General features: G+C 57.9%; 1 protein-coding gene and 1 pseudogene across 1 annotated transcript in view; one reads left to right on the top strand and one right to left on the bottom strand.

The window, feature by feature from the left end:
* Window positions 1–72: 72 nt before the first annotated feature.
* The window catches only part of TSC1 (TSC complex subunit 1), a 48,398-nt gene continuing 34,250 nt past the window's right edge, over window positions 73–14,220 (bottom strand). The window contains 9 exon segments of the mRNA XM_029921215.1: window positions 73–5,172; window positions 5,503–5,664; window positions 5,749–5,936; window positions 8,578–8,700; window positions 9,533–9,643; window positions 10,455–10,637; window positions 11,562–11,728; window positions 12,313–12,356; window positions 13,355–13,984. Coding sequence (XP_029777075.1) covers window positions 4,683–5,172; window positions 5,503–5,664; window positions 5,749–5,936; window positions 8,578–8,700; window positions 9,533–9,643; window positions 10,455–10,637; window positions 11,562–11,728; window positions 12,313–12,356; window positions 13,355–13,984 — 2,098 coding nt within the window. The 3' untranslated portion in view covers window positions 73–4,682.
* On the top strand, window positions 10,907–11,133 carry LOC115277194 (annotated as a pseudogene).

The following is a 14,220-nucleotide window of genomic DNA, read 5'->3' as shown; positions in this document are numbered from 1 at the left end:
TGGGTGGGGCCCTACATTCCCTCTGAGCCCATCCGAGGCCAGCACGGGTCACTTCATGTCAACACAGCAAGGTAGTGCAAAACAATAGATTTTTATTTGTTCACAGTTAAACACAAGCAACTGCCTTGACATTTTAGAACATTCTAAGAAGGACAGCAAACCCTTTTGATTTCAATTCCCATCCACAAAGATTGTACCATTTTCTCTTGCAGCTCATGTTTATGGCATCTGCCGTGGATTGTTTGACATGCTTTTAAGACCGAGGCTGGAAGGTTTAAACCTTTTGATGAGAGGACTTTCTCAAATTCAACTAAAAGCAGTCAATTAAAAAAAAACCCTTTTTTTTCACTGATGGGACCCCTTTAAACCGCAAGTTAGCCACATGTGGGTGATCCATGATTGAGTTATAAAACTAGGTGACGTTTTAGCAAAATCTGTCCCTCTATAACATGTGTATGGTCCACAGAAGTCTTCTGAAAAGTGATCACTGATTCTTCCTAGCGCATAGTGCCCGGCCGCCTCTTTGAAAAGCAGAAGTTTCTGCTGCGCAGAGCAGCGGGTACCCTCCTGTCCAAACGCTGCAGCAAGGTGGGGGGAGGGAGGGGCCTCAGACTCTCGGGGTCTCCTCTAGAAGGTCTGCTCCAAGGCGCACACTAGCCTGCGCATCCCAGAGGGCGGGCAGTTGGTGGGAAGGGGAGGGGCGGAGCTCCTCCACCCTCGTTCACTGGTTCAAGGCCAAAACCGAGCGGGCACAGGCTTCCCGGGTGGCTGCTGCAGGGGAGCTCATGGGGACCACAGACGGCGGGGGAAAAGACACAAAGAAAACCCTGTTCTCCCCGCATGCAGAGTCCTGGACGGGGACACATGGGGACAAGGGTCACAGCAGCAGCGTCGGGGACGGCCCCCGACCTAAGCTTGCTCTTTCACCACTAGAGAAAAGTGCCATCGGGTGCAATGGATTCCTCCGCGGCGTAGGGGGAGGGAGGGCTCCTGTCACACATCGGGGGAGGGGGGAGGGAGAGCTCTCGTGGGGGGGGGGGTGCTCTGGTGACACGTCCTGGCACTCGCTGCCCATCAGTTTCGAGCGTGCACCTCGAGTGAAAAGGCAGCAGAGGATGTGTGCTGGTGGGGGCCGTTCCACGAGCCTGCTCTTGTCCCTGCACGAGATGTCTCCGAGGACCACTGTGACGTGGGGCTGGCCTGTCCTGAAACATCTCAAAGTGCGCGGCCTCCACCTCGACTGAGCTCCTGGACCAAACCCGCCCTCTGCCCACAGCCTCCTTCCCCTGCCCTTGCTTCCTCCCCCTTCTCTGGTGCTTTCCGTCAGAAAAACGGTCCTCCTGTGGCTCCGCGTGGTAGGTTCTAGTATTTGGCAAGAACTCCCACTGGCTAGTCACGGCCCATGCTGCGGAAACGCCCAACGTTTTATTCGTGGCCTGAAGCTGCGGCCTGACTCATGGAGATCCGTCGCCGCCACGGTCTTAGTCACCCACTTCTACGTGACCGTGAGACCCCGGCCTTTTGTGACAAAAACACACCAGCAGCTACATGGGTGGGGACAGACGGGGATTTGCCCGGGGATTCCGCCCCGAGGAGCTGCCCTGCGGGACAGCGGCGGCCCATGGGGACCGAGTTCTAGCGTCCGTGGCCTCCAGTCCTCCTGCCCAGGACAGCCGCTCCCTCTCCCCGCACGCGGGGCCTCACCTGTCCCGTCTCTCGTGAGAACCCTGTGCTGGCAAAGCAATGGAGGTCACAGCCGCCTGCCCGCCTGCCCACCCGCCCGCCGCGCGAGGCTGCTCCTAGCACTCATCCGCGCGGAAACCTTCCAAAACCCCCTGACCCAGGAACACGACCTTTGCCTCCTACCTTTGCCTCCTCACCCCTGGAAGCCCGTCTCCCAGTGCCACACCAGCCATGTCTCAGGCTTCAGGGCAGAGCCCCGTCAACGGCTTTTTGAAAACGCTGTGAGAGGCCCACGCACTCATGTCCCGTGGCGGACTCCGGCCCCCCGTCCTCTCTGTGGAGACCATGCCCCCCCGCACCCCGACACTGCAGTGCTCCTTTCTAAAACAAAAGTCATGCTGCCCAAGAAGCAGACTCGGGCCTTCGCAGGGCCTGTGCCGACCTCGGCCAGTGTCAGGCAGGGGTCAGAGTGGGTCACGCACATAGGGGAGATGGCTCCGAGGCGGGCAAGCTCCCTGGGCGACAGAAGGGGGCCGCCCAGCCCTGACATGTGCCAACAGCAGGCTGCTCAGCCTTGAGACGCGCTCCGGCCCCGACACGGTCTCTCCGGGACCCGGGCCCACGGGTTCCAGGCTGGAAGGCGCTCTGGTGCTCCTCTACCATCACCTCCCCGTCCTTAGAAAGGACTCACCGCAGCCCCATCACGTGACCTGTTGACTCCTGGGGAGTTTATCACTTTCAAACCCAAACCTTACTATTGACTCAAGTCCTCTGCACCAGGAGAGCCTGGATTTCGGGGATGGGGAACCTCAGCAGGCCGCCAGGCCCGAGCCCCCCGGCTAAGACACACGGCCTCCTAGAACCCACAGGAGGCGGACCGCAGCTCCCCGGGCTGGCCGTGGCTGTCAGCTGAGCAGACGGCTGGGCCACGGGGCGGTGCCGAGGGCCCTGGGCACGGAGACCTGCCCGTGGGGCCCTGGGCACAGGCCGCGGCCCACCTCGCCACGCTGCCGCCTTCTTCCCTGTAACTCTACAATCTGCCCCCGTTTTTAAAAATGTCTTTTCTTTCTTTACGTTGGCCTCTGCTTTTGCCGGTTAATCGGGGAAAGGGCTTTGATTTAAGTGCCTGGTGTCTTTGCCTTGTGGCATGGGTGTCTCGGGCTGGGGGAGGGTGAGCGTTTTGACCTGGTTTCCAGGACTTATCCTGTAACTTTTTTTTCCCTTTCTGAATTTGTTCATGCTTTCCTTTTCTAAAACTGGAACTAGGAACTAGGATGTATTCGATTTTAAGCTTGCCTTTGGATGCAGCTGACTTAGCCACGTGGGGTTATGAACAGTCCACAAGGGACGTCCCGAGGCAACTGCGGGACGGGGCGGGGCTGGGCACGCTCAGGCACACAGCCTCTCCTGGGCTGGGCACCGGGAGGTCCTGTCCTGAGGAGGCCCCGCGCCAGTGCCGTTGTGGTGACACGAGTCTCTCGTTACCTAGTGCCCTCGGGTCAGGCTGCTAGAATATTTACTGCAACACTAAAAAAAAAAAAAAAAAGAGAGAGAGAGAGAGAGAGAGAGACCTTCACCCTCATGTGCTGGAAGCTTCCGGATGCGGTAAGGTTTCGTACCATTACAGTCGTCTTTCCCCCTTCATGGCTGAACCCTTGTAATACTTTCAACTAAGAGAACAAAAAGAGAAAAACCAAATCCGTTGGCTCTTTCCTGCAAGTCTCTCCACGCCTCAGCTAGGACACTGAAGCAACAGCTCTCGGGCTTCCAGAAGTTACCTCGGGAGCCCGGGTCGGGTTCAGGTGCCGCGCCGGGGCCGTCTCCCCTGAGCGCATGCGGGCCTCCATCAACGCTCGCCAGGGCTCCGCCGTCACGGACGCAGGGGGTGGGCGGCAGCGGGCTCCCTGGAGGGCTGGGCTGGGGGCAGGGCGGGGGGCAGGCGGCGGCTACCTGTGTGGCGGTCGGGAACGAGCCACGGCGAAGCAGCCCTACCGGCCTGAGGAGCGGCGCTCATTCAGACACTCTGGGCCCTCAGCCTGTCCACCGCGGCCTCGCCAGGAAGCAGGCACGAACGAGACTCACGGGAACACCAAGGGAGAGAGGCGGGCGGACGGCGGGCTTGACCCACGAGGCTCAGCCGGCACAGCCTGTCCACGAGGGCTTCCCGGGCGGCGGCTCGTGCCCCTGCCACCCTGCCCTCCCGCAGAGCGGCTCTGCCACCCTCACGCCAGCCCGGTCGGAGCAGTCACCGCCTTCGAACAAACGCCAAATAAATAAGAGGTAGCGGGGAAGGAGGGACAGACTCCCCCCAAGGGGAGGATGGGCTCCACGGTGCCAGCTCCAGACTTCTCTAACAACAGACATCGGTTCACACAGAACTTTCTAGAAAGCTTATCAGAACCACCAACGGAACGTGAAGGGTGAATAAACCTTTGTTTCGCTAGATCTGCTGCTTTAGATGCTGAACTTTAGAACCGAAAGCAGGAAAAAGTCTCCTCTAAAAAATTTTTCTCGTGAAGGTGACCAGCTCTGCGAGCCACACGCTCTTGGAGAGGGACAAAACCAGACTTACCTGCGACTCCCCCAGTCACCCAGGCTGACAGAGAGCCAGCCCACTCTCAGTTTCAGGAAAGGAGAGAGTGGTATGTGTTAGACTCAAAGATTAAATTTGGCCTCATATTGCACACGTTCAAAGGGCGCGATCGCTGCACGGGAAGGCAGAAAATAAAGCCACTGAGGGGCACGAACCGGCCCTCGGGTTAGTCCACATGGCCAGGTCAATGAAAGGCAGGGCGAGAGAGGGTTGAGGGGAAAGTTAAGAGGCATTTCAATGCCAGATCCAAAAACCGTTCTGCATTCAGCCAACTGCCAAAGGACCCCCACCCCATTTCCACGGCGTGAGCTAGCCACCCGGAACCCCGGAAGCAGGGAAGCCTGGGAACGAGCGTTCACACCTCCTGTTCTAGGCCAGCAGTCTGCGAGTTAACACTGATTGACCATCATCCTTCGCTGTGTCCGTGATGAGTCTCATTGTAGTCCATGATGTGCAGCTGCCCGACGCTGTCCGGGAGCGGGGGGGCGGGGCGCGGGCCGTCCAGGCTCGGGGGGGCGGGGCCTTCCGCACCCGGGTCTCCGCCCGGCTCTGTCTTCAGCGTCTCCAAAAGGCTGCTGACGGCCGCGCTGCCTGCGTCACACTGGCTCTCACTCTTAGTACGAAATAACTCACGTGCCTTCATGCCCAGGAAGCTCTTTGAACTGGGAAGGGAGCCGACGGTGGTGGGGATGCTGGTGGCGGGCTCTCCCGGGGTAGTTTCCCAGCGACTACTGAACGGGCTCGCCCTCTGGCTGGGGGGCTTCTCCGGGGTCGAGAGCTCACCGCCGCCCCGCACACTGCCGGCCCTCGGGGGCTTGGTCTCGCCGTTGTGGCCAGAGGCCTCTTCGCTGTGCCCTGTTACAGAATCCGCGCAGCCGTCCTTACAGCAGGCAAGCCTGTAAAATCCAGGGAGGAGAAAAGCGGGGGTGTCAGCAGTGCCTGTGTTCCGGAGGCGCGCCCGCGCACACGGCCACTGAACGCTGCGCTTCAGAACAGAGAGGGCGAGGTCTCAGCAAGAGAAGCCGAGTCACAATGACAGAGGGCAGATAGCGACCGCACGTCTGAGCACTTCTGTGACCACATCCAGCGGTCAGGGCCAAGGACAGGGACACAAAGAGGCCGCTGCGCACCGTGAGGAAAGGGAAATCGAGGTGCCACAGCCCCGTCTGACCCAGGGGGACCGCCCCTCATGCCCCAGGCTGCTGGCGCCTCCTCCTTGTTCCTACCTTTCTTCCGCTGCTTCAGCTGCTTCTGCCTTTTCTTCTTCAAGTTTCTTCAGGAGGCTGTCCTTCTCCAACCTGCCGTATAAATCTGAGATCTCCAGCTCAAACACCTGGGTGATCCTCCTCTGCGCCTCATACCTGCTCTCTGCCGCCTGCAGCTGTCCTCTGAAACACAGGCCGCCCCAGAATATAGGAAGCCTCGCTTAGAGAAGGACACGGCACCGCAGCACCTTCCCCCGGGGGAGTTACCTTGCCTGGAGTTTGACATCCTCTAAATATTTCTTCTGTTCCAAAAGAAGGTGGTCTTTCTTGGCCAGGTGAGATTCCAGTTCCAAAATCCGTTTCTGGGAGGTGTCGAGCCTCTGATTCTGCTGGAGAACGTGGCTTCTGTTCTTTTCTAGTTCTTTCCGATATGCAGCTTTCAACATTTCCACTTCCTAGAAAAGCAAACATTGGAGGGGGTGGGTAGAGACTGGAGTCCTTTTAGGACATGAACATGCCACACCCATGTTGGAAAACCAAGGTGCTACGCGTTGAGAAGGTGCTCTGGGGCGCTGCTGGTGGAAATCTGAGTCAGTACAACTTTCTGGAAAGTAAGCTGGCAGTTATGTATTAATCTAATACCCCTTCCTAGAAATCGACCCCTGAGGAAATCACCTGAACCACAGACATTTGGGCACAAATAATCATCATCTCAGCATACTGAGAAGGGCAAAACACTGGAAACACTGTTAAGTCTAATGTCAGAAAAACAGGTGAGTTAAAGCACATTTTATAAGTTTTTAGTAAACTTACAGTTTACGCATCAGTAAGATATTTTAAAAGCTGACAAGAAAACCACACAAATAGTAGGATCAACTACATAAACACGGACACAAGCACCAAATGACACTGCCAACGTTTAGGTACAGTTTCAGTGTGGTGGTGTCACGGGTCCGGGTGTTGTTTTTTGTAGCTTCTTCCCCCACCGCACCGACAAAGGGAAAGCTGGCGGGCGTGGCCCGGCCTGGCAGAATTGCCCAGGCAACGCCGCACTGGCAGATCAGGTGCCCCCACGAGGTCCGCCGATCCTGCCAGGCAGATGGCCAGCCTCTGAACAGACTAAATGAGCTGAACCCAGGGCAAGTGCACACGCACGCTCGGCAAGACACGGGAAGACTCTCTTCTAACAAGCACGTTACATTTGTGTTGTGCGTTTTCACTGTGGAAAGATGCGCACAAAACTTATATGCGTTTGTTTTTCATACAAAGATAAGCCACGAGGAACCAGGAGCTGAGCCTCCACGCAGGTGAACCGTGAAGGTGAAGAGCGAACGCTTTCTTGATGTGAAATTGCATAGCTTTCAGCTCAGCATGGGGCACCAGGTCATGTGGCCGTGCCTGCTGCGCCCAGGAGCCCCACACTTGCACACAGGAGGCACACAGGTTGGACCTTTGTCATAATGAGAGACAGTCGCTCTCCGTGGAGACTCAGAGCACTGACCTCGGAGCATCCGTGCGCTTCCGGAGCCCTCCCAGTGCCACACCAACACCCACCAGCCACGCCCAGCCTGACACCCCCGTCTCCCCCACTTGGCTGAACAGGAGGAAGCCGACTCCAGGCCCAAGGGCAAATCCTGACCGGCTCAAGGCAACGACTGAGCTAGGGGTGGGCGGGCAGGACACAACCCGGGCCAGTAACACCGGTAACAAGCATGGGAAGCCTGGCGTGAGACCTGCAGGAAGCGTCCTCTCCTCTCCCGTGGGACATCACGGTGTCGGCCTGGGACCGCCACACCTGCAGCGCCCCCCACCCCCCGCCCCCCCGCGACCATCGGCACAGCTAGCCCGAGGACGAGGGTGCCGGGACGGGTCAGGTAGTACGGAGAACGGGAAGAACTGGGGCTTGGTTTTTTGTTTTTTTAAGTAATCTCTACATCCAATGTGGGGCTCGAACTCACAACCCTGAGATCGAGTCACACACCCCACCTGCTGAGCCAGCCAGATGCCCCAGAACTGAGCTCTTTGATGCTGCCCCTAAATTGCTGACTTGACCAACTGGAGACTCGGCTGCTTTAGGACTTGCTGTCAAGTGAAATAATTACTGCAGCTCCTTATTGTTAAGCCGGTTTAGTGGGTCTTGTTACTGCTCACAGTGGCAGGCGTCCTGACCGATACAAGTCGGGGTCAGCTTGTCCACTTCAGGGATGGTGACACAGGGCCCGGAGCACAAGCCCACCGGCGGAGGACAGCAGCACGGAGGCCCAGCGGCACTCTCGGGTGCACGGGGAATGCCTGTGAGCAATCAGGATGTCCAGGGTCATCCCGGCCTGAGGTCTGTTCCCCGTGCCCCGCCCCCCCATCTTTTCTAAACCCATTATGCTTCCAAAATGACTGGCAGCTGTTTCTAGAGAAAGTTCCACTCTTCGCGTCCTACTAAAGGGCGTCGGGATCTGGGAGCTGAGAGGAGCTGAGGAATGAGGAGTAACTCTATTGGGAAAACTCTCTCTCTGCTCCTAAGACTACTCTCTACATTTGGGCCAAAAAGATGCTTTACAAAGCACAAGCCCAAGAAATCCTAAAGAGAAAGCCTGTGTGTGATGGAAAAGTTAGTGACAGGAAGCATCTGAACATTTACTGTTAAAATTCCATTCCAACTCATTCGCTAACATTACCCGAGGCTATTTATTAAGTGACATAAAACTTCTGCGTCAACACCATTGGTGAGACACTAATTAACGTAAGATCATCCCGACACTGGCCTTGTTGCCAGGACTGAACCACCATCTGCTGAAATTAAATTCAACATTAAAAGGGAAAAAAGTTACGTGTACCAGTATATACCCGCAGTCCTGAGTGATGTTCAGCAGAACCGGCGCCCCCTCCCTCCCGCCGTCTCCCGCGCTCCCCTGGGGCGGGCACGGGAAGGAGAGGCTACCAGCCTCTCGGTACAACTAGCACGAGGCGCTTGCACTTGCGCCTGACTTAATTTCACAGCGAGCCAACTGGGGGAAACAAGGTCGCATGACGGCGCGGGACGCTCGCCCCAGGAGCCCCCCCCCCGCCCCGGGCCCGGCCCCCGCAGCGCTGGCGGCGCACCTTCGTGGTGTCCGAGTGCTTGTTCTGCAGCTGCTCCAGGTACAGCTCGTTGACCTCCCCGAGCACCAGCAGCTGCCTGTTCAGGAACTCCATCTGCTGCTGCACCGACTCGCTGTTGGAGAGCTAATCGAAGCACAGAGACAGGCAGCGTCAAAGACCCCGCGACACGGTCCCGGCGGGGGGCATCAAGCAGGGCTCAGCTAGGAACGCGTGGTTTCAGGGCTCGGGCACCATAACCGTTCCCTCGGTTTCCAATCCCAGCACACGACGGCTGGTGGGGAGGGAGGCGTCCAAGGGCAACGACAAAGGGCAGAAAAGCACATTGAAACTGTGCTGTTCAAAAAGGAAGCAGCCCGGAGGCGCTACATCAGAGGGGCTGCCCACATGCACCCAGAGAACACAGGCGTGTCCACGGTGGTCACCACAGGGACACCATGTCCGGGGTCATAAGTGATTTCTACACAGTGCCAACAAAGGAGGGCTCCTAGCTCAAGAAACCTTTGTGAACCAACTTCTTAAGTTTATATCAACAAGGATTTAAAAAAAAAAAGAGTTCCGGGGCGCACAGGTGGCTCAGCTGGCTCAGGTCATGACCTGCGGTCGGTGGGTTCGAGCCCCGCGTTGGGGTCTGTGCTGACAGCTCGGAGCCTGGAGCTGCCTCGGATTCTGTGTCTCCCTCTCTCTGCCCCTCCCCACAGGGCTCAGGCCAGCCAGCCCTGCTTCAGAGACTGTCTTGGGCCCCGGGAGGTTTAGCAGCACCTGGACCCCCGCCCCCTCGATGTCGGCGGAACCAAAAATGGCTCCGCACACACTCGCTTCAGCAGCACATCTGCAAAACTGGAACAGAAATGCCCAGTCCCTGTTGGGAACCCCCGCCACGGGTGCACAGGTCCCGCCTGGAGGAAGAGTGTCCACAAGACGTGTGAGAACAGAGCCCCCCGGCCCCGCTTCTTACCTTCTGGGAGACCTGACTGAGCAGCAGCTCCGTGTGGCACACCTTGCTGTTGGCCTTCTTCAACTCCAGACGGAGCTCTGCGATCATGTTCCTGCAGTCCTCCAGCTTGGTCTGCCCAGAGAGACGGGCCACAGGGTTACACAAAACCACTGGGCCCCGGCCCCGGCCCACACACGGGCAGGAAAGCCCAGTTTCTCTACTGCTATTTCTCTACTATTCTGGGGCCATCAGGATTTAGCTTCTTAGTTTTAAAAATTAAGCTGTGGTTGATTTCTGGAGTTCCTGATTTGTTTAGCAAAAGAACAAAAAGGTCTCAGATCCCACACTCTGCACCGGAGGGCCGTGGGGCAGCACAGGAGACAGCGAACGTTTGAGGGAGACACAGTGACACCTGTTGGTCACCAGGCGCACTACAAGCCAGAGGCAGTGCCGCAAGTCAGGGCCAGAGGAGCTAGTGCCCGTGGCAAAGCAGAGGGAGGAAAATCACCCTGGGAAGACCTCGGGGAAGCAGGACATGAGGCTGTCAGTCTCCGATGTGATTGTAAGGTCTGAGATGCCACGCACTGCCAGACAGGCACACACGGCACTGATCAGTTATTATTATCATTTAAAAACAAAATTCTAAAAAACCCTTAAATTTACGTGTGTGATTTTCAAACACCGACCCTGTCATTGGGAAGTACGTACTAAGTTGTTTGGATCTGCTCCCTTGGCCCCAGCACGCCTGGGAAGTTCCCCAAACACTCAGGGAGCCTTGTGGAACCAGGAGAGCTGGGGAGGCCCTGCCTTCGGGCGTCCCGAGGCGTCAGGGCGAGAGCCAGGGGACTGGCTGGGCCGCCGCCGCACCTGCAGCGCCTGGCTCTGGTTGTAGAACTGCCCGAGGCCCCCGCCCGGCCCCCGCCCCGCCGCCCCGCCGCCGCACCTGCAGCTCCTGGCTCTGGTTGTAGAACTCCTCCCGGTCGTGCTGCAGCTGTCTGATCTGGCTGTGCAGCTGGGTCACCATGGTGTCTCGCTGCTCCTGCAGCTCACTCTTTCTGGCTTGTTCCTTCTGCAGGCTGACCTTCCATATCTGGATGTCCTTCTCCTGTAACTTCAGCTGGTCTTTCTGACGGAGACCAAGGATGGGATCATTTTAGCTGCCTGCCGACGTGGGTGGTGAAGCTAAGCGGAATGCATGCCGTGGGTGTCCTATGCGGACAGCCACACGCCACCTGACTCCGGAACCCCGGGCCCAGTGTCCACCAGCTCACAACCATCCAGTGTGGCTCAAGGTCAAGGGTTACCAATTTCACATTAGCAAATGCATCACAAGATGCCTGCAGTAACTTTCTCAGGGACCGACTGCCCCCAGTACCTTCCGAAGTCCTAACCACCATCGCTTCTCGGCCTTTTGGCTAAGATCAAGTGCAGTATCTGTTCTTACCAGTTTAATATCTGATACGAAGTCCTAACCACCAGCTCTGGTGTAAGACCTCTCATAAATACTATCAATTAAGGTCACTTACAAATGAGGAACGTTCACGGACAACCTACCCAGGCACTGCGCAAGTGGTCACGTGACTCCTCTAACCTCCACGTTTTAAAAGGTGGGTGCTGCTATTCTCATTCCCATTTTACAGAATGGCTAACAGAGGCTCCAAGAGGCTACATCACTTTCCTAAGACGACAAGCGGTAGAGCCAAGGTTTTTGCCATAAACTAGCTTTAGGAGAGCTGGTTTCCTGTCTGGAGAAACAGAATCTTCCTCTAACCCTGCTGTCATCAGAGCCAATTACGCACAAACCAGCCCCCTGTCCCGCGGCGGCCAAGGGCGGCAAGCCGCTTCGGAGACCTAGCCAGTCATGTCTCAGCCTCGGAGACCAGGCGGCGGCCCCAGCCCCATGGGGAGCAGAGCCAGGCCTGAGCCGGGGCTCGACGCGGCTGCTGCTGCTTACAAACTGCCGTGCTGACCCGAGACAACACACGGCCGGCAGCCCCCTCCCCTGTGCCCCGCCTACGTGGAGCCCTCTCACCGCCGCCCCCATGCTCACCATGGCTGCGTTGTACTCCTCCAGAGCCGCCGCCCGGGTCACCCTGCGGAGGAGCCGCCTGTTCCGGAGCGCGTGCTGCTGCCTCTTAAAGCGCTCATACAGTAACTGGTTGTGCAGTAAAAGCAACTGGTTACGGAGGGTGCGGATCTCATCTGAGGGAGGAGAGCCTGATTTTAAAGCAGAGGGAGGGTGGCAGAGATGCCTTTTACAGAAGGTTCGATCAAGAGCCGCCCGTGGTTAGCTAGCCCAAGAAACACAAGTCTTCAAGAAACGAACCACCACCCCTTTTGCACCCGATCGCTTGGGTCTCGGCAACAGCCATTCGTTAGAAGGGGAAGAGGACTCACTACCCATCTCCCCTTGCAAGGACCACGGAGGGGACAAGGCGGGAGGACTCCCGAGGGCTCTCCCCCACAGACCCACTCAAGGCTCCTTTCTCCCTCCCCGGGTGTGCTCTCCCCCAGGTGCGTCTCCAGCACCACGGGCCTCCCCGGGGGCTTTTCTGGGGAAGCCTGGCAGGTCAGCACTTTCGGCACTCGTGGCCACAGGCAGGCGCCACGTGCCACTTTCGCAAGTAGGAAATACTGGCTTGGCGACACCTCATCTACCAGAGGCCAAGCAGACAAGCCGGCCGGAGCCAGAGCCAAGGGGAGGCCTATTCCCACAGCGCATGCCTCCTTCAGGGACGGAACAGGCGGCAAGCACGCAGGACCCACGCGGGCTGGGTTTGGGGCTCAAGTGACAACTTTACCTCCAAAATGGGTCCAGTCGACAGACTTGCTGGGTAAAGACAACCTAGAAAGAAAGGTTTGGGGTAAAACGAAGTTACCTTCTCTGGGCCTTTCATTGCAGCAAGTTCCCTTCCTTGTCAAAAGCAGCAAAGGGATAAGAAAGTTTCGATCCCCAGGGGCCACAGGGAGTTCAAGGCGGTGCCCCACCCAGCAGGACCGAGTCTCCAGGGTGGAGGGACCCTCGCTGGGTGCGCACACTGGGGCCCATCTTTGCTCGGCTCTCCCAAGGTGCCTGAGTGTTCAAACACACTGCCAGCTGTTTTCAGCCCTCTGCCCTGAAATCCCAGGGCGGGCAGCCAAGTTTAAGGACAAGGCAGGTAATTTACCTGGGCTTGTTACTCAGGCTCATTTAAAAAGAGCAATCTCTTGTCAAATTCCACCTGAGGTTATTATATTGAAGACAAATTAAAACCGAGACTTTGCTGAGCAGCAGCAGAGGATTCGAACTCTAGACTGGTGATCCCCATGCCCCCTCCTAGATAACCGCCGGAAGGGGTAATAAAAGAGGTGCTCGAACAGTGGCTCGGACAGGCTGCTTCTAAGAAACCCCGCGTGTGAGTGTGGGCGTGGAGGAGGGGCAGGCCACCCCCACCTCGCGCTGAAACGCTGCTGACTTTACCTTCCCTCTAAGGCACCGTGTTACCGACACACAAAGCACAGATCTACACCTGGAGAAGGAAACTCTGCGACAAACATCCCTGTGCCATTTGAATACCACAACCTCCTCCAGTTCTCGGAGCCGCCGTGAAGGCGTCTGAGCTCCGTCCGGGTCGGCGGCGCGGGTCTGCAGCCCCGGGACGGCGCAGTCGGGTGCGCGTGGACACAACACAGCCACGCGCGGTCAAAGGCGCCAGACTGGAAGGGCACCCGGCAGACGCGGGCGGGAGGGAGCCGGCTGGCTCCGTGAGCCCGGGGATCGATTCTCGTGCCGGTCCCTGAATTCCCACTTTAGGTACCAAAGCCGAACACCGAAAGGGAAAGAGCGTGGCGCCCGGGCCTTACTTGCTGAGCTCCTTGCTGTGGGCGTCAGCTCCCTGCTGGATCAGTCTGTCCAGCACTTCCACAGGGGAGGCAGAGGGCGGGTGGTCTTCCTCCGCGTTTCCTTTTGCCTTCTTTAACAGTTCCTTGGTCTTCTTGCTGACAAAATGATGGGCGGTCTTTGGCAATGCCACCTCAAAAAGATGATCGTAAGGGGGAGGCTGCCCACTTCCAAACCCCACTCCCCTCTGAGGTGGAATTTTACAAGGGCTGGGGGTGAGGATGTTGGTCTCCGGCGGAGTCTGGCGCTCCCTGGTCCCGGCAGGGCTGTCGCTGGCACCTCTGCAGGGCAGGTCGATGGGAGTGAAGGCTTGCTTTGGTGTGTCGGGCCCGAGCTTGTCCAGGGAGGAGCTGAAAGGCTCAGGGTTCACACCAGCGCCCTGAGCACCAGAGGCGGCCGAGGGGGTCTTCCGAGGGCAGCCGGGGAGGCCATCCCGGTAGAAGGGAGAGTCAAAGCCTCCTCGAGGAACCAGCAGCTCGGCGTCAGCTGTGGTGATCTCGGAGAGCTCTTTCGATATTGCCGCTGAGAAGAGGGAAGGAGACAAGAGACACCACTGTAAAGGGGCCATCTGGGCGGGACCGGGCAGCGCCGAGCTGTGTGACGCCAAGTGCCACCCGGAGCGACATGGAAGAGCGGCATCCCTATACCAGGCGAGGACCCAGAACGAAGCCCCCATCCTCTACACCCAAGACAGGAAAAGCCAAGCAAGCCTGGGAGCGTGGACACTAAACCCCGGTTTTCAGGGCACACCGAGGGCTTCGTCTTCGCGCGGCCGGCTCGGCCGAGCCCAGAACCCCACACCTCACCTTCTTCTTTATCTTTCTCAACA

This window comes from Suricata suricatta, chromosome 13, assembly GCF_006229205.1.
Source record: "Suricata suricatta isolate VVHF042 chromosome 13, meerkat_22Aug2017_6uvM2_HiC, whole genome shotgun sequence".
Classification (NCBI taxonomy): Eukaryota; Metazoa; Chordata; class Mammalia; order Carnivora; family Herpestidae; genus Suricata; species Suricata suricatta.
This window is presented reverse-complemented; position numbering and strand designations above follow the sequence as displayed.